Raw genomic sequence first — 22,679 nt, 5'->3', positions numbered from 1 at the left:
ATGTGCCTGGTGCTCTGTTGCTCCTGAAGACCGGGCACACTTGTTCTTTGGATGCCCATCTTCATGTGCCATTTGGGCTGCCCTTGATCTCCAACCAACCTACTCATCGATCTCAACACTCTGGTCCGCCCCCAACAACTCTGGACTGCCGGGGGATATTTGTCCTTTCATCATCCTTGATGCTCTAGAAAATTTGGGATGCTAGGAACTCCAAGGTGTTTAGAAACATTGACGTATGCCCTAATGATGTAATTTCTAACATTATTGTAGACCTTACCCTTTGGGCTCATTGCCTCAAAAGGGCAGCTCTCAGGGATCATGTCGGGCTGTGGCATGATTACCTCTCCTCCTGCCTTGTGTAAACTCCCTGGTAAAAAGTTTTCGGTGAAATATATTCAGGTGGGGAGCCTTCCCCCGGTGTTAGTTTCAAGAAAAGTTTAAATTATCATATCATGTTTTGTTTCAATATGTACACAAATGTGGAGTAAAAGAAAATAAGGCAATAATTTTTGGGCACCACTTTTACATCATTCGTGGGAGTAACAGCAGCCGTGGTGCCCAAAAACCTTCTCTCTCCTACCCTAAAAACGTTTTTGGGCACCAACTTATTCATCATTTGCTGGAGATGATCTTAGAGAGACGGCCGAGGCGGCAGTAGCCTGACGAAGATGGCGGCAGCCCTCGCAGGCTTTGGGTAGTTGCAGCAGATGGTTCAACCTGGATCAGAGCAAGGAAGAGATTAGCAATGATCTAGAGAGACGACCGAGGCGGTAGTAGCATGACAAAGAGATTAGCAATGCAGCAGATGGTTTAGGTGCTCCCCCATAAGTAATAATCTAAAAGGACTTGCATGTAAATAGTACTACTAGATATAAACCCACAGCCAACTGAAGTAGCTCGGATGGTTAGGTTCCTTGTGAAGAAACTAACCCACTAGGGTTCAAGTCTTAGACTTGGCATTAGTGGTAGAATTTTTCTGGATTTATTTCAGGCCTTTCAGTGATATGCATGCGTGCATTTATAGGGGTGAGTATATGACCTGAGTTCAACCAACACCAAAGGAGGTGAAGGCACAATCATGTTTTCAAGGTCAAATGATGAACTTAAGTTAGCATTCACCTGATCATGTATTTGCCTTGCACGACTTCTTATGATTAGATCGTTGATAAACTTGGAGCAACAATCCTATGATCTACCCGCAATTTATGCATCAACTCATCCGCCTTAGTTTCATCCAGATGCGTCTCAAACACAAAATTCACACTAGGTTGTGCCGCGTCTGAATGTCTACAAGCAAACGAACATTCCGGCTCAAAAGCTCCATTGCTGCCAACACATATAGATTGAGAGCAATCTTGCAACATGCAACATCAGCACGCTCAGTCTTGCAAAAACTTCATGACAGTGTAGTTTGTCGTTCCCAAACGAGCCACGGACAGACGATCCCAAAACACCTTCAGACATACGCAAACATCAGGTAGTCTTCATCCCTACAGAAAGACAACAAGGATCGAAGCCAAGCTCCATCCAGACCAGGAGAATGACCTAGGTCCCCGTCGCCAGATACGCCCTAGCCGCTGCTGATGCCACTAGGCACAACCGATTGTACAAAACCGTAGACGTCAACCATCATGAAGAAGCCGCGCAAAACAACATGAATATAACGGAGGTAGACGTCGGGGCAGCGACGGAGAGGCTAATGCTACGTCGCCATAGCGGTGGCGGAGTCAGTGGCAGGAACGTGTGATAACTAGTTCTCGTGGAAGAGTTTCCTTTGTGTTGTCATGATGTTTAATGAATATTATCTTCGTCTTAAAATTCTTGTCTTAGATTTGCCTAGATGTGGGTGTATCTTCGGGCCGGAGGGTAGATTGGAAGTTTTTCAAGAAAACATGATGAAATATGTGAAGCCGATAGCAGCAACATCTCTTGGTGGGCAACTTAAGGAAAACGTCTCCTGAATGGCAACTTTTTTTAATAAAAAAAAAAACATCTCCTGGTGGGCCCATGCGAGAGAGTTTCTCAGGGTTTCTCTTTGCCTGCCCAGAGGGGGCCGGGGACACGAGAGGCCCGGGGTCACACGCGGATTCCTTTCACCACCCCTTCGGAGCCTCCTCCTCCTATATCGCTGGAGTCAAATCCGATCAAATAGATACCAATAAATAGAGGGCTCGAGAGTCAGAGGAGGCAGAGCGGAAAAGAGGGGATTTTCCGTGTCGACCCATGGGGCTGCTATCGCTCCGCCTCTTATGATGTTGCCGAAGCAGGATCCTCGTCGCCGGCAAATCCAAGGCCTCCGTAAGTCACTGCTTCTTCGTCTCTGTTATTTTATCTTCACATGCCCTGGCTGGCACATCCTCTAGGTCTCAAATTCTGGCTACTATTACTCCACTGCCTTATGCAACAGATTAGCCCCCTTTATGCTCCAGTTGTTCATACAAAAAATAGGCAGTTTGCTCAAGCATATCCACCTCAGATCTCACTGTATTGTGTGTGTCGCTGTCATGTTCTATTGGAAATTTTACAACGAAGCTTTCTTATAAAATTGGAACTAGTTTTTCTTTCTTACAATGTCATTGGTGTTCTTGCACAAAGCTGCACAACGGGTCATACTTATATTAGATCAATATAATGTGTGTTCATGTGCTTGCTGTGTTCCTTCGTTTGCCGTTGTCTACTTACCATAACGATGACCTGCTGCAGATGTATCAGTTGGTTCAGTTGCTAAACGAAAGCGCTCGCAAATGGATGTTTCTCAAACTGGCAAAAGATTAAGATATTCAGTCTCACGCCTTCCAGAGGTATGTCAAGAAACGCTGATAACGGAGTACTATAACGATAGTAGATTTATCACTATGCTACCTGAATGTATGAGTGAACTGTAATCGGCTACAATCCTTGGTAGTAGCTGTGATTCTGTTCCAACTTATAATGGTTGCGCTTTTAATTCTCCAGCACAAAACTTTGTATCTAGTATCAGCTGATTCCTTTATATCTTTATTTGTATACTTGGTAGAACTATTTTTCCTGGAACCAGCAGCATCTTGTGTCTCATTTACTCTGATTACTACGGTCAAAATCACCTTTGAAGCCATTGCAGCTTGTCCTTAAGACTGGCCGCCTAGGGCTACTAGCACACCCAAGGAAAGTGATTTGAACCTGGGTTGCTTGGTAGCACGGCCATGTATTTTACCATTGAGCTACCCAGTGATTCCCACAGCTACTAAATATAATATAATTGATGTAATGTGTGTATGTATATGTGTGTACTACATATAATATATTTTTGATATATATTTGTGCTAACTGAAACAACAAACTCGTCCTATGCTCTGATATTACCAATTTATCATAGTTCTGCATCAAAAAGCTGGGTAATGTTCAATATACTAGGATGAGCTAGCAGACAGTGCTCAACATGAGTTATGTAATAAACTAAAATCTAGGATAAGCATCTAAACATCGCTGCAATGCAGCAACTAGTTCTACAATCCTAGTCTTCTTCAGCATCTGCAACTTCGCTTTGAAGATGCCAAATGACAGGGTCTGTCACACTTAGGACACTGTGGTCCCAACCTCGGATATCTTATGCAAGTGTGCTTTAACCATGTGTTGTACTTGCATATGAATTGCACACTTCCTGTAGTTTTCTCTATAATTTCCCCGTGACTCCACAAAGGCCTCGTCTGTAGATCATCTGCAGACAATAAATGGAGCAGTTTCAGAGATGGCAAAGGGCCAGGCCAAGCAGACTTTGTCTTTTCTTGTGTTTCCACCTTTTTCTCCCAAGCACCCTCTTCTCCCTTGCATTCAGGATGTAGAGGAAGGTAACTGGAGGGATCAGAGGTCTGAGACAGGAAATCTCAAGCACCATCAGACCTTTCCTGTGCACAAAAAATCTGGTTTTCATCAGAAGGGGCGTTGCGCCTGCGATGGCTGTGGTTTGCCTGTGAACGTTTAGTTTCCAACGGCTTATGCTCTTAGTTTGCGTGTTCCACTGAACATGGCCATGGGTTTCCGCATGATACGTTTTCATGCCAGATGACATGCTCCTACCCTGCCCCAGCCTTGTCTGAACCAACAAATGTTCTTCTTACGTGGAAATGCTTAGCCACGACCTGGACACGTATGCAAACCATGCCTGATGCTGTGTCTGACACTGCACAAAGGTTTTGGTCTTATTACCTTGTACTTTCTCCGTTTCAAAATACTTGAGGTTTTTGTTTGTTCCAAGTCAGGCATTTTAAAGTTTGACCAAGTTTTATTGAGAATATACCAACATCTACAACACCAAGTTAGTTTCTATAGTTTCATTATACGTATTTGACTTAGTAAGATATTAATATATTTTTCTATACACATGATAAAACTTAATGAAGTTTGACTTAGGACAGTTCTAGAAAAAGTATTTTGGAACGGATAGAGTACTTATTAATACTTTTTGCCTCTGCAATTCTAAATTTGAATTTCTGTACTTATGCATGCAGGATATCTGGCATCATATATGCTCCTTTTTGCCACTGAAAGATGCTGCGCGTGCTGCGAGCGTGTCTCAGTCCTTTAAACGTTTGTGGAGGTGCCGGTCCAACCTCATCTTCAGTAAGAAAACAATGGGCTACACAAAAAGTGCACGTAGACGGAGAATAACAACAAGAGATTACAACAGCAGAGTTGACCATATTCTGAGAAACCACTTAGGCACTGGTGTGAAGACACTCAGCCTTGGATTCTATGGTCCTTACAATGCCAACACCGGAAATTGTCTTGATAGTTGGCTCCAGATTGCTGTTACACCAGGCATAGAAGAACTCAGCCTCATACTCTATTCAAAAAGTGACCATTTATCAGAAAAGGCAATCTACAACTTTCCATGCCCACTTTTGTCTAATGGCAGCGGAAACACCATTCGTGAGCTAGACCTTTTAGGTTGCGCCTTCCACCCCACGGTAGGAATCGGTTGCACGAGAAGCCTGACGAGTCTATGTCTGTCTTGTGTGAATATTGAGAGTGATGAGTTGGGGTTCCTTCTTTCCAATTCTTTGGCTTTGGAGCGATTGGAACTCAAGGATTGTAGTGAGATAATTTCCATAAAGATACCTTCCCTGCTGCAGCGCCTCAGCTACCTGATGGTGTTCCGTTGTCCCATGCTGCAAGTGATTGAAAGCAAGGCTCCAAATATCTCCAGTTTTCACTATTTTCATGATGATGATGATGTAGATCAACAATTACAGCTATTTCTTGGAGAATCACTGCAGATGAAGGAAATTTTCATATCACATTCCTGTGTTCTTCATTATGCTCTTGCCGTGCTCACATCCAGTATGCCGAATCTTGAAAGGCTTACTATGCATTCGTATTACGAGGTACATACTCTAAAACTTGAGGTGTCTATGGACATATGCGCATATCTGTAGTTATTATATAGCAAGGGGATTGATGTTAGATATTTTTATTTATGCAGATGGTCAGTACACCAACGGTAGCAAGCAAATTCCTCCACCTCAAATATTTGAATATTTATTTATTTAGATGGAACTTTGCCTCGACATATCTGTATGCGGACTATGATATTTTCTCGCTGGTTTCTTTTCTCGACGCGTCTCCTTGCTTGGAGACTTTCCACCTAGATGTAAGTAACTGTTGGCCTGCTGAGATATTTCTTAGTGACTGCTGTATTTATTGTTTAGAGCAATAATAGATTCACGTAAGTTCCCCGCAAAAAAATAAATTCACGTAAGTTGGTTTTTCAATTCATCTGCAGGCACCAATGAGACGCCGGGAGCATGACTCAATTTTTGAAGACCCCCCCTCACAATTGGGGCGGATTCCAGGACAATGCTATGCTAATCTTAGGCATGTGAAGATCACTAAATTCCGCTCCACAAAGCTATTGGTTAAGCTCACATGTCATATTCTTGACAGCACACCATCGCTCGAGTGCCTCACACTGGACATAACTGATGGTGGGCCGACTTGTTCCGAGCTTGACAGATGCTTTGTGGGCAAAGAAACTTATATGGAAGCCCCTAAAGCGCTTGCGGCTATCCAGACTTACATCGAGGGAAAAGTTCCCTCCACGGCTAAGTTGAATGTCGTGGAGCCTTGCAGCCGATGCCCTGCATGCCCTTTGACTTAGAAGGGAGATAACTTGGGGCGTCCCTGATGAAGAATGCAAATGCGGTGATGAGTGACAACATGTCCCTTGTATAAGGTTGTGTTGAGACTAGTTGTGTCCTTGGTTTTAGGCTTTTCGTTATCTCTACTCCTAATGGAGCAGTTGGTAGTCTCCGTTCCGGGTTTATTTTCGTCCCACCATTTTTGTCCGGTTTTTTTTCGTCCTCACTCCCACCTCTGACTTATCCACCAGAAACCGAAAAAACCTCCTCCTGAGGCCCCAACCCGCACCCATCCACGTACCAAAAAAATAGACCTACGAAGGTTAACCAACGAAAAAAGACCTACCAAGATTAACCAGCGAAAAAAAACCTAATGGAGGAGTTGGTAGTCCGGTACGGTTTATTTTCAACACTTTCCTAATGACAAAAGATCACGGATTTAACTTTCCTAGCTTAGCCAAATCAACGAATCTCTTTCATAAATGTAATTTGCTTTAGGAAACAAATAATAGATTCTTTCCTACCTTAGCCAAATCAACAGATCTCTTCCATTAATGCAATTTGCTTTAGGAAACAAATAATAGATTCTTTCCTACCTTAACCAAATCAGTGAATTTCTCTCATTAATGCAATTTGCTTTAGGAAATAAATAATAGATTTTCAGGAAATAAATAATGGATTTAATACGGTTTATTTTCAACACTTTCCTAATGACAAAAGATCACGGATCTAACTTTCCTAGCTTAGCCAAATCATTGAATCTCTTTCATAAATGCAATTTGCTTTAGGAAACAAATGATAGATTCTTTCCTACCTTAGCCAAATCAACGGATCTCTTCCATTAATGCAATTTGCTTTAGGAAACAAATAATAGATTCTTTCCTACCTTAACCAAATCAACGGATCTCTTCCATTAATGCAATTTGCTTTAGGAAACAAATAATAGATTCTTTCCTACCTTAACCAAACCAATGAATTTCTCTCATTAATGCAATTTGCTTTAGGAAATAAATAATAGATTCAGGAAACAAATAATAGATTTAATACGGTTTATTTTCAACACTTTCGTAATGACAAAAGATCACGGATCTAACTTTCCTAGCTTAGCCAAATCAACGAATCTCTTTCATAAATGCAATTTGCTTTAGGAAACAAATGATAGATTCTTTCCTACCTTAGCCAACTCAACGGATCTCTTCCATTAATGCAATTTGCTTTAGGAAACAAATAATAGATTCTTTCCTATCTTAACCAAATCAACGGATCTCTTCCATTAATGCAATTTGCTTTAGGAAACAAATAATAGATTATTTCATACCTTAACCAAACCAATGAATTTCTCTCATTAATGCAATTTGCTTTAGGAAATAAATAATAGATTCAGGAAACAAATAATAGATTTAATACGGTTTATTTTCAACACTTTCGTAATGACAAAAGATCACGGATCTAACTTTCCTAGCTTAGCCAAATCAACGAATCTCTTTCATAAATGCAATTTGCTTTAGGAAACAAATGATAGATTCTTTCCTACCTTAGCCAAATCAACGGATCTCTTCCATTAATGCAATTTGCTTTAGGAAACAAATAATAGATTCTTTCCTACCTTAACCAAATCAGTGAATTTCTCTCATTAATGCAATTTGCTTTAGGAAATAAATAATAGATTTTGAGGAAACAAATAATGGATTTAAAGAAATTCATAGGTAAACCATCTCTACTACTTATTAAAGAAGAAAACATGTACATCGCTAAGTGTACCCAGCCTAACGTACACATAACAACATAGCTCAATTATAACCACATGATCAGAATCACTTAATTTAATCTAATCCAGAGCCAAAAACGCGCTTAGCAATTTACCTGGGCGGACGAAAACTCTGCCGTACCAAACGTTCCGCGCACCCCGCGTCGACCCCGGTACATCGTTTCCTAATCCAAGGAAAGGAAAACACAATCCGATATCGAAAGATCCCTGAATGCAGGTGAGCGACGCGGTCAACACGGGGAGGCGGCGGCATCTCGAGGGAACGGTGATGGCCAAGTTGTGGGCTCCGGCGGGGCTGCTGTGGATCTGGCGGATGGCAGCAGGATCGGGTCGACGACGGACGGCTCCGGCGAGAGTCGGAGGGACGGCGGCGGCGGCTGAGCTCCTCCATGGCCTGCTGCGGTTTCAGGGAGAACAGAAGGAAGGGAGGGGAGGAAGGGCACGGCCAGCAGGCTCTCACCTCTCTTACCTCCATGCCGCCGTCGACACGACCCCCGAGCCTAGACCACGACCCATGCGACGGGACCCCGCTGATGCCGGCGGCGGTGCCGGGTTCCATGATCTATTCGACTTCATGTGTCGAATCATCAAGTCCGCACCAGCACTTCGTCGGGCCCCTCAGTGGGATCGGCGTCCATATCAGCTCCTGCCTCTGCAAGTCAAGGGGTAGGCTGCTCGATCGCATCTCCAAGAGTCCCTCGCCGCCACAACGCCTGCAGTCGCGGACGGCCGTACCTGTCGACGGGAGCGGCTGAGCAGGGGACATCCCGCCGATCCGATGGCGGAAGGGCGAGATAATGGGCAAGTCTACCTCGGGTTGAATCTGGACACCAGCGAGCTCCTTGCAGTAAACCAGGTGCTGGACTTTTGCGTTTTGTTTATCAGGTTTGCACTGTGTGAATCATGCCGGTCCGGCTCTCACCCCTCTCTGACCTCCATGCCGCAGTTGGGCGCTCCTCCGAAACAAGATTATCGCGTCCAGGTATACAGTCCGCCACAAAACTCTCCCGTGCAGTGGGCGTACAGAAGGTACCTTCCTCTCCTGATTTTGTATATGGCAGTGTAGTACTATGTGGTTAACTGAAAACGAAGAGTAAGCAAATTAGTTCCTGTTAGAACAATTGTAGCCGGCATCGCCGCCGTCGCTTATGGAGCTCCACACCATTCCCCAATTGTACGAGAGCATGTTCAATCTTCGCCATTCTATACTATGTGCAAATGGTCAACTCTTTTCCAAACAAGAAGATATGAGGATTAGGCATATATGCCCCATAAGGTAGCTATATCCATGTGTTGTAGTGTGGATTATGGTCACGCTCTGTCTTGGACTGCAGATAGCTAGGTTAACAAAAATGGATACTCTGCATATTTTCTGAATTTTTAGTAAGGTCTACATGAATAAGGTTAGCAGTAGTTCTGACTTGGGGCACTGGTTAATTCTTCACATGCAGGAACGTGGAGAGATGGTGGGCTCCAAGCCCATGGTGATTTTATTGTGCTTGCAGCTTGAGATGTACTTGGTCCAAATGAAAATCATCATTTTGAAGGGTTAGTAGATGATGCTCAATGCCATAAACCTGCACCGATCGTCACTCATGTCATCTCATAGAAGTCTATTGAATTTTAATTAACTTTTGTTGTATGCTGACCTAAGCAAAACTTTTATTTACATATATTCATACATACTTTGAATTTTAGAAACATGTATTGCACGTATATAGTTAGATCTTAATTTTGTTTATTATTCAAAATGCTTGTACCCACTAGATTTCATTTTTTTTACCTTGAAGGAGTATTATATTACTATTATTTGGAATCCACCTTGATCCTCCACTTCTATTTTTCCTAGGCAACTTCGCATGGAATTAGGATCACTTAATAAGGTTCTGGTTTCTTTTTCAAATTCACTTGCTTTATGCATGAACCTATTATAGATTTGTTGGTGTTGATTTGCAGTAAGAGCAAATGTAATATTGTTCTCATCAATTTCTTTCATAGCATGTGTAATGCGTTATAACATCAGTTTCATTGGATTGGAAAAGGTGATAAACATGCAACCATTCTTACTCGATGATATGAATACTTCAGGAGCAATGGTGGCATTTGTTTGCACATTAGTATTCCATTATGTAGTAAAGGATATGGTCTGGTAGTCATTCTTTATCGTTATAGTTATTGTCAAATGGTGGAATATTGCTGCCTAGCAGCTTTGGTTCATGTGTGTGTGAAAAACAATGTAAAATCATTTTTGTTGCTGTAGAATCTCATGAGTCGTATGAAAAAGAAGGCTAGGATATTTATATTTTTTAATTGTTCAGCTGCTTGTATTACAGATCTGGGCATACCTTTTGTTTGAGATAAATTTGGGCATAAATTGTCACAAATAAATGGGTGGCGTTGGGTCAAGGTTCAGGAACCCAGGGGCATCATGCTTCTTTTGAGCCACATGGGGAGAATTACATCCATGTATTAGAAAAACTAGGTGCCCGCTTAAATAGAAAAAATACAACTCTTGCTGACCGGGAGCTTCATGGTAGTGGCTAGAATTTAATCAGAGATCCATGTACAGGTTGATTGTTATGAAACCATGCGATGGAATCTTGATGTTGACAATGTCCAGAAATCTGATTCGTCAGAGACAAAATCCAACCTTAATTCCCCCATTCAGATCATGAAATATTGGGGTTAACAGTTTGCGATGTAAGATGGGTTGAGATCTGCTATACGTTAACTTTCTTTTGTTCAAATGTTTTCTTTTGTTTTGAAACCTTAATGTTTTCTGTTGTGGGGTGACAATATCTGGGTTTATGCTAACAAGCAAGAAAAAAGTTACATGCAATGAGTTCCCAATCTTGAAATATTGAAATATTGAAGCATATCTTGGAACGACGGAGTTCCCAATCTTCATGGTAGATGATGGGACACTGGATGCTGAAGTTGCTTATTGTCTCGCGTAGAACAATAGCATGTCCTTATTTTTTGCTATGTTTTGCCCATGTTGATTACGATGACATTGTTTTGAACATTCTATCTGTGTTGATAAAAAAGGAGATGCCGTTAATTTTTTTTTTGGCAATTTACATTGCAAAAATATACTTTAATTATTAAATAATTGTGTCTGTGTTATATTGTCCGTACGTGTGAAATTTAACATGCATTATCTTTATATAACTCTTGCAAACTATTTCAAGAGCCCGTGGCAACGCACGGGCATTGTACTAGTTATAGTATAAGGTTGTGTTGAGAGTAGTTGTACGGCTGAGATATGGTAGTTTTGCCCCTTGCGTCGGTTTCTTGTTATGGGTGTTGAACATGGAACTTGTGTCTGGTTTGGTTTCGTTTTAAATCCTCTGTTGATCGAAAAAACATACGCACACACACAGATCAAGCATGTACCCTGAGTTGTGGGAGGAATGACAGTATGCAGCAGGCTAAACACTAATGAAACCTCAGTCAAATAAATAATTGTTTCGGGTGGAAAGGAAACACGGCGATGCAGATGCTGACAACTGAAGTTGGAGCACAGACGCTAAAGGCTGCTTGCTGGCTGAACATAATTCCAGTGGGGTTACGGAGATATTTAATCATGCGGGGTTCTTGATGGTTTAATTTGATTTCTGTAGTGTTCATGCATAGACGAGCCAATGCATTTCGTCCGTCTGCATCCGTGTCTGTACGTGCGGACAAAAACCACGGCCTAGCGTAGTGCGCAAACGGACCGATGTCCGTTTTGCTGTCCATACCCATTTCCAATTTAAATTTGGGCTGGGTTAGCGTCGCACACAGGCGCCCCTATGTCTCTTCTGGCCGGCCCACGCGCGTAGGAGGCCACAGTCTCATTTTTCTCTTTTTTTTCTTTTTATGTTTCCTATTTTGTTTTTTGCCTTTTTTACATTTTTTATACTTTAAAATATTTTAAATATATATATATTACAAAAAACACTCTAAAAAAACATTTGAAAAATGTTAAATGTGCATAGGGGAAAAAATTATAACATATATGAAAAATGTATACAAGTATGTGAAAAAGTGTTGAACAAGTATTTAAAAAATGTTAATTAAGCATTTGAAAACTGTTAAATGTGTACAAAAAATGTTGACCATGTACTAGAAAATGATGATTTTTTTTACATTGTACATAAAAATGTCAATCAAGCATTTGGAAAATGTTAATCAAGCATTTAAAAAATGTTAAATGTGTATATATAAATGTTGACCATGTATTAAAAAAATTTAATCTTTTATTTGAATTTTTTAATAAATCATTTAAAACAAATGTTAAAAAGTATTAAAAAATGCTGACAATGTATTCAAAAAATATTAACAAGCATTTGAAACATATTTTAAAAATGTTGACAATTTACTGAAGAAAATTTAAACTTTTATGTAAAAATGTTAAAGTGTATTAAAATGTATATATATATATACCAAAATGTGTGTAGAAAAACAATAAAAAATGAGGGAAAACAAGAAGAAAAGCAGATGAAAATGATAAAGAAATAAAACAAAATCAAAGAAAAATGAAGAAAAAACATTGAAATCGAGAAAGAAACAAAGCAAACCAAAGTAAAACAAAGAAAAAGGAAAGAAAAGAAAAAAAATCAAATGAGAATCGTGAAAAGTAATAAAGAAAACCGAAGAAAAAGAAAGAAAAGAAAAATATGGTGAAATGGAGAAAGGAACGAAGAAAACCCGATGAAAAACAAAGGAAAACGAAGAAACAAAAAGACCCGGAAAACCCAATGAAAAACCCGCTCTTTCCCCTTAAGTAAGTCGCGCCCTACAATTCTCCACTAACCTGATGCTAACACGCTGACTAGCAACACTGCCTGTCAAATCGTAGACCCATGGCACACCATCTCCACTCTCCCAAACCTCACGTCGGCCCTTTCCTCTTCCAAACCCCACACCCACCTTAGTCGTGGCCGACGCACCCACCCCTACCAAAGTCCTTGCCGTGTCTTCCCGTGTCGTGGCCCCCATGAAGCGGAAGAAAAAGCTCACCCCGAAGCAGAGAGTGGCCGAGATGGCGAAGCGGAGGGTCAAGACAAAAGAAGATATTATCGTCACCGCTCAGGCACGGGCCACCGTTGCGGACACTGAGGTCATCGTCGCCAAGGCCGAGCAAACCTCCCTCTTTATGCTAGGGATCGTCCACAAGCCAACCTTTCTCTCACCCGCCATTGTGGCGGCCAGCACGGGCTCGTCGGCGGCCCGACCGCCCAGGCTTTCGGAGTCCCCCTCCATGTCAACATCACTGCCGACACATGGGTACCTTCCTGGACATGACCATGCATCGTCCCGCTTCTCCACCTTACCTCGGGAGACCTTGTAAAAAATCTTTGATTTCGTGTCGATCATCCCCATGGGGCCTCCCATTGATCTCAATGTCGCACATGTGGCCGGCGAGTCCACTGTGATGCAAAGGAAGCATTCGTGGGTGGTCTTCCCGGGCAACTTTCTCGATGCCCGCGACCTATTTGATGGAATGTCGGCCCTGACGCCGGACGACCCGAGGTACTAAGATGATGTCATTGCGGACATGATCAATGAGGGTGTTCAAGGGGATGGTGGCCAAGAGACACAAGGCCAAGAGACCGAATGCCAATAGAGTGTCGACATCGAGGAAGAACCATTGTTTGAGAATGAGCTAGCTCAAATGGCCCGGTCATAATTCATAAAAGACGCGTCAAATTAAAGCATGAGAACCGGAGCATACACGGAGGATGAGGACAAGTTGCTTTGGGAGCCTTGGATGAAAATTGGACAGGATCCCAAAATTGGCACCAAGCAAAAAAGGTGGAACATTTTTGAACAAGGGCCAGCAATTCTTCCATGAACATAGGAAGTTTGAGCCCTACAAATTTGAGAGTGCCTCGCTTCAGAAGAGGCGGAGCTTTACCCAAGCGGAGTGCAACAAATTTTGTGGCTCCTATGGTCATGTCGTTGCCCATCCCGTGAGTGGCATTGGCATCAGGGACCTGGTATATTTTTTGTTTCCTTGTTCATATGAGTATATATCATCCTTCCATACGTATGAATGTACCTTGTTGGTTTCATCTATATATGTAGGTGTTTCAAGCTTTGGATATCTTACCACATGGAATATGTGGTAAGCTATCAAAAAAATGAACACATCAAAGCTTTTTACCTTCAAGGCTGAACATGGGGCAGGCAATTTATCTTGACTCATTGTTGGATGACAAACAAAGCTTGTGGAAAGCGGAAAGACCAATATGCGTCCCAAAAAAAGGTGGGGTGGTCATCGGTCATCGACCCAAGTGAGAGGAGACCGAGGGGGAAGACCAACTCCAAGATAGATTCAAAGCATGATGATTCAACACTCGTCCTGCAAGAAATATTAAAGGGGTTCATAACTCAAAAGGAGGTGTCAAGTAGAAGAGGAAAGAGAGAGAAGAGAGGAAGCGCGGAAAGAGGAGGCGACGAAGAACTTCTTTGAAATACAAAAGAAGAAGCTCGAGCTCGATGATGCCAATGACCGGTCAAGAGCCAAGAAAGTGGAGGTCAAACAAAAGGAGGTAGACCTTGCGCTAATTTTCAAGGAGCTCCAACACTTGTAGTCATTGCTAAAAAGAGGAGGCTTTCTCCAATGTCCGTAGACTGCCTAGCAATGACTACAAGAATTGGAGCAAGTCGAAAACGTGCCGCTATCATTGTCCCTCCTCCCTCACGGAGTCGCACAAACTTTATTGTAGTAGATAGTAGGGAAGTCATCGTGCTAAGACCATATAGGATCAATGCACCATAACAACAACCATCGCCGATGAAGAGACACGTAGATTAGATGTGTCCAATCTGTAGACACACAGATAAAGACAAATGAAGATCGGATCCACGAAAGACAAACGCTGACCGATTCCCACAAGATTAGCCGAAGACAAACCTCCACAGACCCTCTGATGACGCTAGAAGCACCACTGAAATAGACGAGAACCTTATTTCATCTTCAGAACCACCATCACCCTACCTCTTTGAGCAAGCCACAAACCCTAATAAAACTTAAAAAATCACCTAAAAACTGAAGCCCACCCACGTCTCCGTGGCATGGCCCTAAGACCATAAGGAGATGAGCTAGACCGGCCGCGGTGCCAGCTTGAGGCGCCAGAAACCCTAAGGGTTCCCTTGTACAAGCAAAGGGGTACAGCATCGTGCCCTTTACAAGCTGAACAAGCAAAGTTAATCAACCGATCACATGGCAAGCTCCACTTCTCCATGAAAGTTGACGAGTCGCTACGGAAAGTTCGCCATGAACAGCTTAAAAAAAGGCAAAAGTAGAGTGGTAGAACTAAAAAATTGTACAGCACTCTAACTCCAGGATGTCTTTCATATATAGGAGTAGTATTATAAACACAAACACACATTCCAGTACCATTGACCACTATCATTACAAAATGATCATCACAACAAAAACCCGGAAATTCCTGTCTTTTTCCTTCTTTTTCTTCAGGACACGTGGTAATAAATATGAATGAAATGGCCCTTCTTATTTTTCGCGATAAATAACAAGGACCACGAATTTTCGGAGAACTCAGCACAAAAACACACTAGTTCACACACCTTTATCAAGCTGCTAATGCCAGCGCCGAGGCCACGGCCACGGCGGCGGTCACCCACCCGGCGACCGCGGACGGCGCGGCGCCGTCCTTGTCTGCGGTGGCGTCATCGGACGAGGAGTCGTCGGGCGAGTCCGCGGCGGAGTCATCGTCGTCGTCGTCGTCCGAGGGCGAGGCGGCCGCGGAGGGCTTCTTCTTGGTGGTCTTCTTCTTCTTGGGGCCCTCGGGCGCCGGCGCGGGGGCGATGTCCTTGGCGATCTTGTACAGCTCCTTGGGCTGCAGGAACTTGGAGATGGCGTAGACCGCGAGCGGGTCGTCGTCCTTGATGGTGTAGGTGACCGACGCGGAGTTCACCTTGGTGTCGAGCTCCGCGGTCTCCCCGTCCTTCTCCACGTCGAAGCTGTAGTCCTTCTTGGCGACGTTGGAGGTGGCGAGCGTGCTGACCTTGCCGCTGATGGAGGTGAGCAGCTGCAGCGAGTAGTAGTCCGGCACGGCGTGGTAGAGCAGGATGGCCGTCCGGCCCTTGGCCGTCAGGTTCTTGTACTTGGGCATGAAGGAGGCGACGGCGGAGTCGACGGGGCAGAAGAGGGTGAGCCCGTTGTCCTTGGTGGCGTTGATGGTGCTGTAGGCGTCGGCGTCGGCGGCCAGCAGGCCGGCGAAGCTCTTGCAGTACTTCTTGGAGAGCAGCTCGGTGATGTTGACGGGCGCCGGCGCCGCCACGGGCGCCTCGGCCTCCGGCGAGGCCAGCACCTTGCTGATCTGGAGCACCGCCAGGTCGTAGGGGATCTCCTTGACGGACTTGACGAAGGCGGAGGAGGGCGCGCTGTCCTCCGCGTCCTCCGCCGTGAACGTCACCTTGCCGCCCCGGTGCTGCGTGATGTTCACGTACCCGGACATGCCGGGGGCCGCGCCGGACTCCTGCACGACGACCGTTAACCCATCTCAGTTAATTGCGGCGAACTAGTAGAAAGGTTTCGTACTAGCAAGAAGATCATAATTAAGCATTTGCAGCTGAATTGATGGGAATTCATGTACAGAAGCTAGCTGATGCTGCACGAACCAAATTATTAAGCTCACCTACTTCATGCCCATGTTTACGGACAGAGAAACAGTAGGAAAGGATTGTCCATGTTGATGGTGATCCCTTCAATTCGGCGCTTAATTTTGTACTCCCTCCGTTCCTAAATACTTATCTTTCTAGGCATTTCAACAAGTGACTACATACGGAGTAAAATGAGTGAATCTACACTCTAAAATATGTCTACATACATCCGTATGTGATATTCATTTGAAATGCCTAGAAAGACAAGTATTTAGGAACGGAGGGAGTAGTAGCTAGTACCCCAATTAGTAGGCCATCTTCATGGCAAATGTGCAGTAATCACAAATTTATTACAAACGTGGAGTACACTGTTTTGGCCTCAATCAGAAAGACAACAATGAAGCGACCAGTGGGTTGTTGACTCGACAGCAAGTCGGCAACATGCACGCTCTCCACTTGGTTACAAAGAGGCAATCTTATCTATCACTCCAAGGTTTAAACTAGATTAAAAAGGGCGAGATCCAGCCTGGGGAGGTCCAATTCCCATCATTTTCAAATGACCCGCTAGCCGAGGGATTCGATGGGTCGATGATTGACCATAAAATCGGCAGAAAGAAAGGCCACTTGATCGACTCACGGCGACCGTTGTGCACTAGGCTACACTACACTCACTCGACAGCTTCATAATCACGCAGGCCAATAATTTAGAGACTGGCCGGCATGTGCATGTGCGCCCGCATCAGTGCATAAAACCATTGCCGGCCCGGCCTAGCTTCGAAAGCGACGTGTGTCATGTCAGTATCGAACCAAAATTAGTTAGTGGGTCGTATTTTTCAGCCAAGCGACATTATCATCTGTTGATAGCAGTGCAAAGACACCATTAATTCCACATTTGGGTGGCCCATATTTGCTTGGTACAGTACTGTATCTCTAGCTTTAAACTTTGATTAGTGGCTTGGGCAGCTAGCAGGGCAGGGCATCCAGCACCATGGATGGGAGCTTTCCCTATTCTATCCGGAACCCCATCCACCAGTCACCAACTACCACTGCATCACGAAGAAGGAAGAACAATAATGAAGCCGCGCTACAGCTGAGCGATGGTGCGGCTTTTCTGCGAGCGGCAAAGGAGCAGCTGGGAAAATGGCCCGGAAATGGATTCAAGATGTGTTTCTGTTAAGGAAAAAACAGCATACGATGACTACTGCTGTTTTAAGAACAGACGTTTCTCTTTTCTTTCTAGTACAAAAGAAAATGTTTTGTAGGAGGAGATGCGATCAGTTAGTTAGACCTAAGTGCGGCTTCAAAAGCTCAAAGCTAAACTGTCCAGAGTCCAATGATGCTAATACAGTGACTTTAAGTTAAGGTTCAAAGCTACAAAAACTGTCTAATGGGCGGTGCCGACAAAATTACTCCCCTAATTTCAGCCTCACCGACAGGAGGATAGCGTGTCCCCGCATGTCAGAGTCTCCGTCTCGGAGCTGAGACTAGCAGCCAGGCGAGGCCTGGGTCTATCTACCGGCGACTCTTCTAGTAAGAGCAGTGACTAGCAGCGGCGTGATAGCTAGCTGGCCGGCGGTGAGCGAGGAAGAGGGTGGCCGCTTGGTGATAACTTGGCACGGTGCGGTACGGTACCTGGAACATGGAGGAGCATGCGGTGACGCCGTGCGCGAGCTGGTGGAGCTTCTTGCCGCCGTAGTAGTCGACGAGGACGTGAATCTGGAGCATGTGGCGGATGGTCTGCAGCGTGCGGCCCCCGCCGGCGAGGCTGCCCATGTCGCCGTTGGCCACGACGAGCACGGTGATGGTGCGGCGCTTGTTGATGTCCTGCGCCAGCCGCGTCTGCGTCAGCAGCTTGTTGAACTGCGAGTACTCCGGGTACGCCGCCAGGATCTTGGTGATGTTGTACCCCTCCGCCGCCGCCGCCAGGGCCAGCACCGCCAGCGCCACCAGCAACGCCCGCCGCCGCGCCTCCATTATCCTCTCCTCCTCGGTCGTTGCCGCTGCCGCGTCGGCGTCCGGAGCTTGGCCGCTAGCGCTAGCTCAGCTCGGGATGGAGTGGGGTGGACTGGTGGAGAGCACTGAGCTGAGCGGAGCACCACTGAGTGATGGTGTAATGATGGCCCAGTGCTGGCTGGGCTATGTAGTAGGAGTACTGTGTGCACGTAGCGGCAGCGGGGTCTGGCAGGCAGGGACGGGAGTCGGTGGCGCGAGTGCCCCTGGAGCTGCGGGGTAATTACGGGGATGCCCTCGCGGGGTGCCGGTTCTGCTAGGCGCACCCGGCGCTCGCGAATCTGGGAGGCGTGTGAGGTTGGAAAGGGACAATTTGGGGCTGGAAAAGAAGAGAAAGGCCGAGAGGGGGCCTCCAACACGTGGCCGTGACCTGGCTGGCTTGCTGGGGTTTGGATGGATTATTTGATGAGGCTCTCGACCGGCTAGACATTGCACTGGTTGTCCTCGCCCTGCTACTGCTCTCTCTCTGTGCATCGCGTGGGAGTAAATGGTGGCGCATCTCGAATCGCGTGTCGTGTTTGTGGTCGTACTCCTTCTCCTACATTGCCTGATGCCGTCGCCGACGACCGAACGGGATGAAGCCGATCGAGCTCCGCCGAGTAGGTCTTTCTTAATACTCAAACATGCCAACTTTATTGATCGAGGATTAGTGTTCATATGGATACAATAATGTAGGTCCGGAGGTCGCAGGAGCCAAAGATGACGTCCAACAAAAAGACCTAGAGCATGTTTAGCGAGACTATGTAATTTGTATTTCTACCTTTAAATAAAAGAACAAGTTTGAAACTGCGATGTCATAGCAAGTGTTTTTTAGGCCAACTCCAACGCGCGACCCCATCCTGTCCGCCCGTATCCGTTTGGGGGTAAACGGATAAAGCAGGCCTCCCAACGCGCGGCGTCAAACGGACCGTCATTCGTTTTCTGCCCGCTTTCGACCCATTCCCGACCCAAGTTTGGGCCAAGTTTATGGTCGAACGGCGCCTGCCCATGTCCTCCCCTGGCCCGCGCGTCGGGGAGACAAACCGCCCTATTTCTACCCCCACCCCACCCCCCTCCAGCCGCACCCTCGCCACTCTCCTCCCTCGCCGCCGCCTCCATTGCTGCTGTGCAGCTCGGCTGCGCACTGGCCCCAACCCTTGTCATAGCCACCATTCCCTCGACCGCCCGAGCTACCCAGTCACGACCACCTGATTTGCGCTCCCGGCGGTCGGATTTGGAGCGGATCCGGCCGGACTTGAGCTCCGCCCGGCTGCGGGAGGCCGCGTCGTGCCATGGACTGGTCGGGCCCCGGGCCAGAAGCCCCCGGCAAGGCTGCAAGGCCGCATGCAGGTACTGACTCCTCCTCTAGCCACTCGGATCTACACTGTCGGCGGTTCGCCGGCAGATACACGAACGGCCGGAGGTCGGGCTCGGTGCTGCCCCAAAGACTCGTCGGCGCACCGTTGCACCCATTAAGTGCGACCACTGCCCAAGGAAGGTCCACCGCGTGTCTACAACGCCGAAACATTCCGGATGGGTGTTCATCAAGTGCTCATACGATCGGGTATGTGCTATTTTAGCTTCGGTTGTGCTCTCGGATTTGACTAGTTGTACTAACTTAAAATTGGTATTGGAAAGAAGAATATATCGATACATTGATAGAGCGCAATTTAGTAGATGTTCGTGCACTTTTAGTTAGAATAGATGCTAGAGATGAGACTAGTGCACTTGTTGCTAGAATAGAGGTTAGAGATGAGACTAAATGCGAGGAAGCAACGTCTACTTCTTTAGACTCGAAAACGAAAGAAGCACGCAAGATCGAGCCTTCGCAGACAACAATGAATGCACCGAGAAGGCACTAATCCAACTTATGAGAGCAGTTATGGAAGTTGGTTATCTTCTAAAATATCTTCTTGTGGTTGTTGTGTTCTTTGGTCTTGCTATTCTAGTCAAAATTTTATGATGTACTTTCATGTATCAAAAATCAATGATGAAAATAAAAGATATGTGTTTGCGAAAAAAATTGTATGCGAACAAGATGCGGCCGAAATGCGGCCCATCGTTGGGCGCACGGCCGCCGCATCCACGAATCCGGGCTTACACGGCCCCATTGCCACCTCCAAACGGACAAAAGACGGATGAAACGGACGTTTGTTTGGGGTCGCGCGTTGAAGTTGGCCTTAGACGATGATGCCATGGTGACCGCCGGTTCTCCTCTTTATGCCATTCATTACCTGATTGCCGAGTAGATGAAAATGTAGTGGCAATTGGGGTTAGGAAGTGCACAGGTCTCCGGAGATCGGTGGCCTAGGAGGTGTGTGCTCTGGTCCCATTGGGCCGCTATGCGTGCTTGTTCCCCATTTTCCTTTCTCAATTCATGAATGAAGCTTATATAAAGTGAAAAACGAAAGGCTTCTCTAACTTATCAATGATTTAGATTTAAAGACTGAATCCAGCTTACTAGACACGAGTGATCCGACTACTAAAACAGATGCCGAGGAGAAATTATGAAACCTCGTCAAAGAAGAAGAGATGAAATGAACACCTAGAGCTAAAGTGCGGCAAGTAGTCGAGGGTGATAATAATAAACAGTTTTTCCATATGATCGCGAATGAAAAACACAGAAAGAAAAAAAAATCATTCAATTAGAACAGGATGAGGGTACAATTTGTACGTCATGAGAACCTATTTTTTCTATAGATTAGGCCCTCATAGTTTTATTTTGCGGGTAGCATGGCACCTTTATTAATTAGAACACATTGGTTTTATTTTAGGTAGCCTAGCCATTTTATAATTTAGCCCATGGCAAAATTTTATTATTTTTACTCCATGACATTTTCATTAATTTGGCCCTGGTAGTTTCGCTGTATGTGCCATGGTATTTTAATTACTTCCGACATGGCATTTTATATGTTTTTGTAGAGCATGCTAGTTTTAATTAGGCCATGGTAGTTTATCATACTTCCTCCGTCCCATAATATAAGAAAAAAATTGAAGGTTCTTATATTATGGGACGGAGGGAGTAAGTAGCATGGCATTTTTTTATAAGTTAGGCCATTGCGATTTTATTTTTTAGACCATGGCACTTTTATCATAAGCAACATGGCAATTTCATTATTTAGACCATGGGTGGTTTCATCAATAACGGCCATGGAAATTTTATTATTTATATTTTTTTGCCGTCAAAGTAGTGTCATTTTTCTAATATATTTTTTGTAATTTGACATGAAATTTTTTATGGATCTTTTGTTTTTTTAAATCTCGGGGAAAACTTTTTTGTGTGATATGTTATTTGTATAGAAATAATTTTCATTGGCCGATTTATTTTTTCAGAGCCTGGTTTTATTTTATATTTCTTATCCAATAGCAATTTTTAAAAGGAATGATGATTTGGGCCTTTGGGGTCTGCAAGGCTATTGGTTCGCTTCGCTCGATCGATCCTCCCCCCAGCTATCGAATAGTTCATTGGAATCCCTCAATTTACTGACGACGGCCAGCTATTAGCGTTTAGGAACACAATTTCTAGCTAAGAGCATCTCTAATAGTAGCCCTAAAATATGGCATTGGCAGTTTTTTGGGCTGTTGGGGGCAAAAAAACAACCTCTAACAATTGCCATATCATAAAAAAAAACTGGACAAAATTTTTGTGGGCAGTCCAAAAAGATGGCACCAAGTGTTGCAAATAAAAAATAGTTGGGCCACTACCATAAATTGAAACCGAGTTGCGCGCGACCCACCTATCGGTAGGTTTCATTCTCGCTCCCAACCGGGCCTCCCACCGGCGAACGACAGCGCCCGATTTGCAGCCCCAAATGCAGTCGTCGCCGCACCGCCGCTCACCCCGACCCCACCCCTTTGCCCCGTCGCCTCGGACGGCCGCAGGAGCCCCCTCCGTCGCGTCGATTTGTAATGCACCGCCTCATAGATTCCGACCGTTTTCAGTCAACCGCTACCTGTATGGCTGTCGCAACACCGCCGCGCCATATGGAGGTTGACTAGCGGCCGTCGGTGCACCGCTGCTAGCCGCTCGATCATCCTGATGGAGCCGTTCCCACTAAGTTTGAACCAGCGGTCCACGACGCGGCATCACCTTCCCTCCAGCCACATCAACTCTCCCGTGTCTCAAGGAGGCCATTCCTACCGTCAATCACCTCTGCCCAGCTACCATCTAGCTGTCAGCCGGTTTGCTC

At 45.1% G+C, this 22,679-nt stretch overlaps 2 protein-coding genes across 4 annotated transcripts in view; one reads left to right on the top strand and one right to left on the bottom strand.

Annotated features, from left to right (window-relative positions):
* The first annotated feature begins 2,053 nt into the window (after positions 1-2,053).
* Positions 2,054-22,679, top strand: part of LOC109776100 (uncharacterized) — a 109,777-nt gene continuing 89,151 nt past the window's right edge. Inside the window, exons 1-6 of one of the 3 annotated variants that reach the window (XR_012185003.1) lie at positions 2,054-2,363; positions 2,704-2,801; positions 4,488-5,363; positions 5,462-5,629; positions 5,762-6,252; positions 11,107-11,371. Coding sequence is in view for 2 of the 3 variants with exons in the window: in XM_040390579.3 (XP_040246513.1) it covers positions 2,339-2,363; positions 2,704-2,801; positions 4,488-5,363; positions 5,462-5,629; positions 5,762-6,136 (1,542 nt within the window). In the remaining variant the exon portion in view is untranslated. Of the gene's footprint in view, positions 2,364-2,703; positions 2,802-4,487; positions 5,364-5,461; positions 5,630-5,761; positions 6,518-11,106; positions 11,372-22,679 lie in introns of those variants that run through there. The other 2 variants (XM_040390579.3, XM_073500495.1) reach the window with 2 other exon arrangements.
* Positions 15,199-18,647, bottom strand: LOC109776101 (fasciclin-like arabinogalactan protein 2). The gene is made up of 2 exons (XM_020334775.4): positions 18,133-18,647; positions 15,199-16,376 (listed from the first exon to the last, which is right to left on the bottom strand). The coding sequence occupies exons 1-2, from the start codon at positions 18,472-18,474 to the stop codon at positions 15,468-15,470; spliced, it is 1,251 nt and encodes a 416-aa protein (XP_020190364.1). The 5' UTR covers positions 18,475-18,647; the 3' UTR covers positions 15,199-15,467.

Source organism: Aegilops tauschii, chromosome 5 (assembly GCF_002575655.3).
Source record: "Aegilops tauschii subsp. strangulata cultivar AL8/78 chromosome 5, Aet v6.0, whole genome shotgun sequence".
Taxonomy (NCBI): domain Eukaryota; kingdom Viridiplantae; phylum Streptophyta; class Magnoliopsida; order Poales; family Poaceae; genus Aegilops; species Aegilops tauschii.
The sequence above is the reverse complement of the archived record's forward strand: the minus strand, read 5'-3'. Positions and strand labels throughout refer to the sequence as shown.

Excerpts from the sequence above, each read along its gene's own strand:
- LOC109776101 (XM_020334775.4), bottom strand. The coding sequence starts at position 18,474 with ATGGAGGCGCGGCGGCGGGCGTTGCTGGTGGCGCTGGCGGTGCTGGCC. Across the intron at positions 16,377-18,132 it reads CATGCTCCTCCATGTTCCAG|GAGTCCGGCGCGGCCCCCGG; the intron begins GTACCGTACCGC and ends GTCGTCGTGCAG.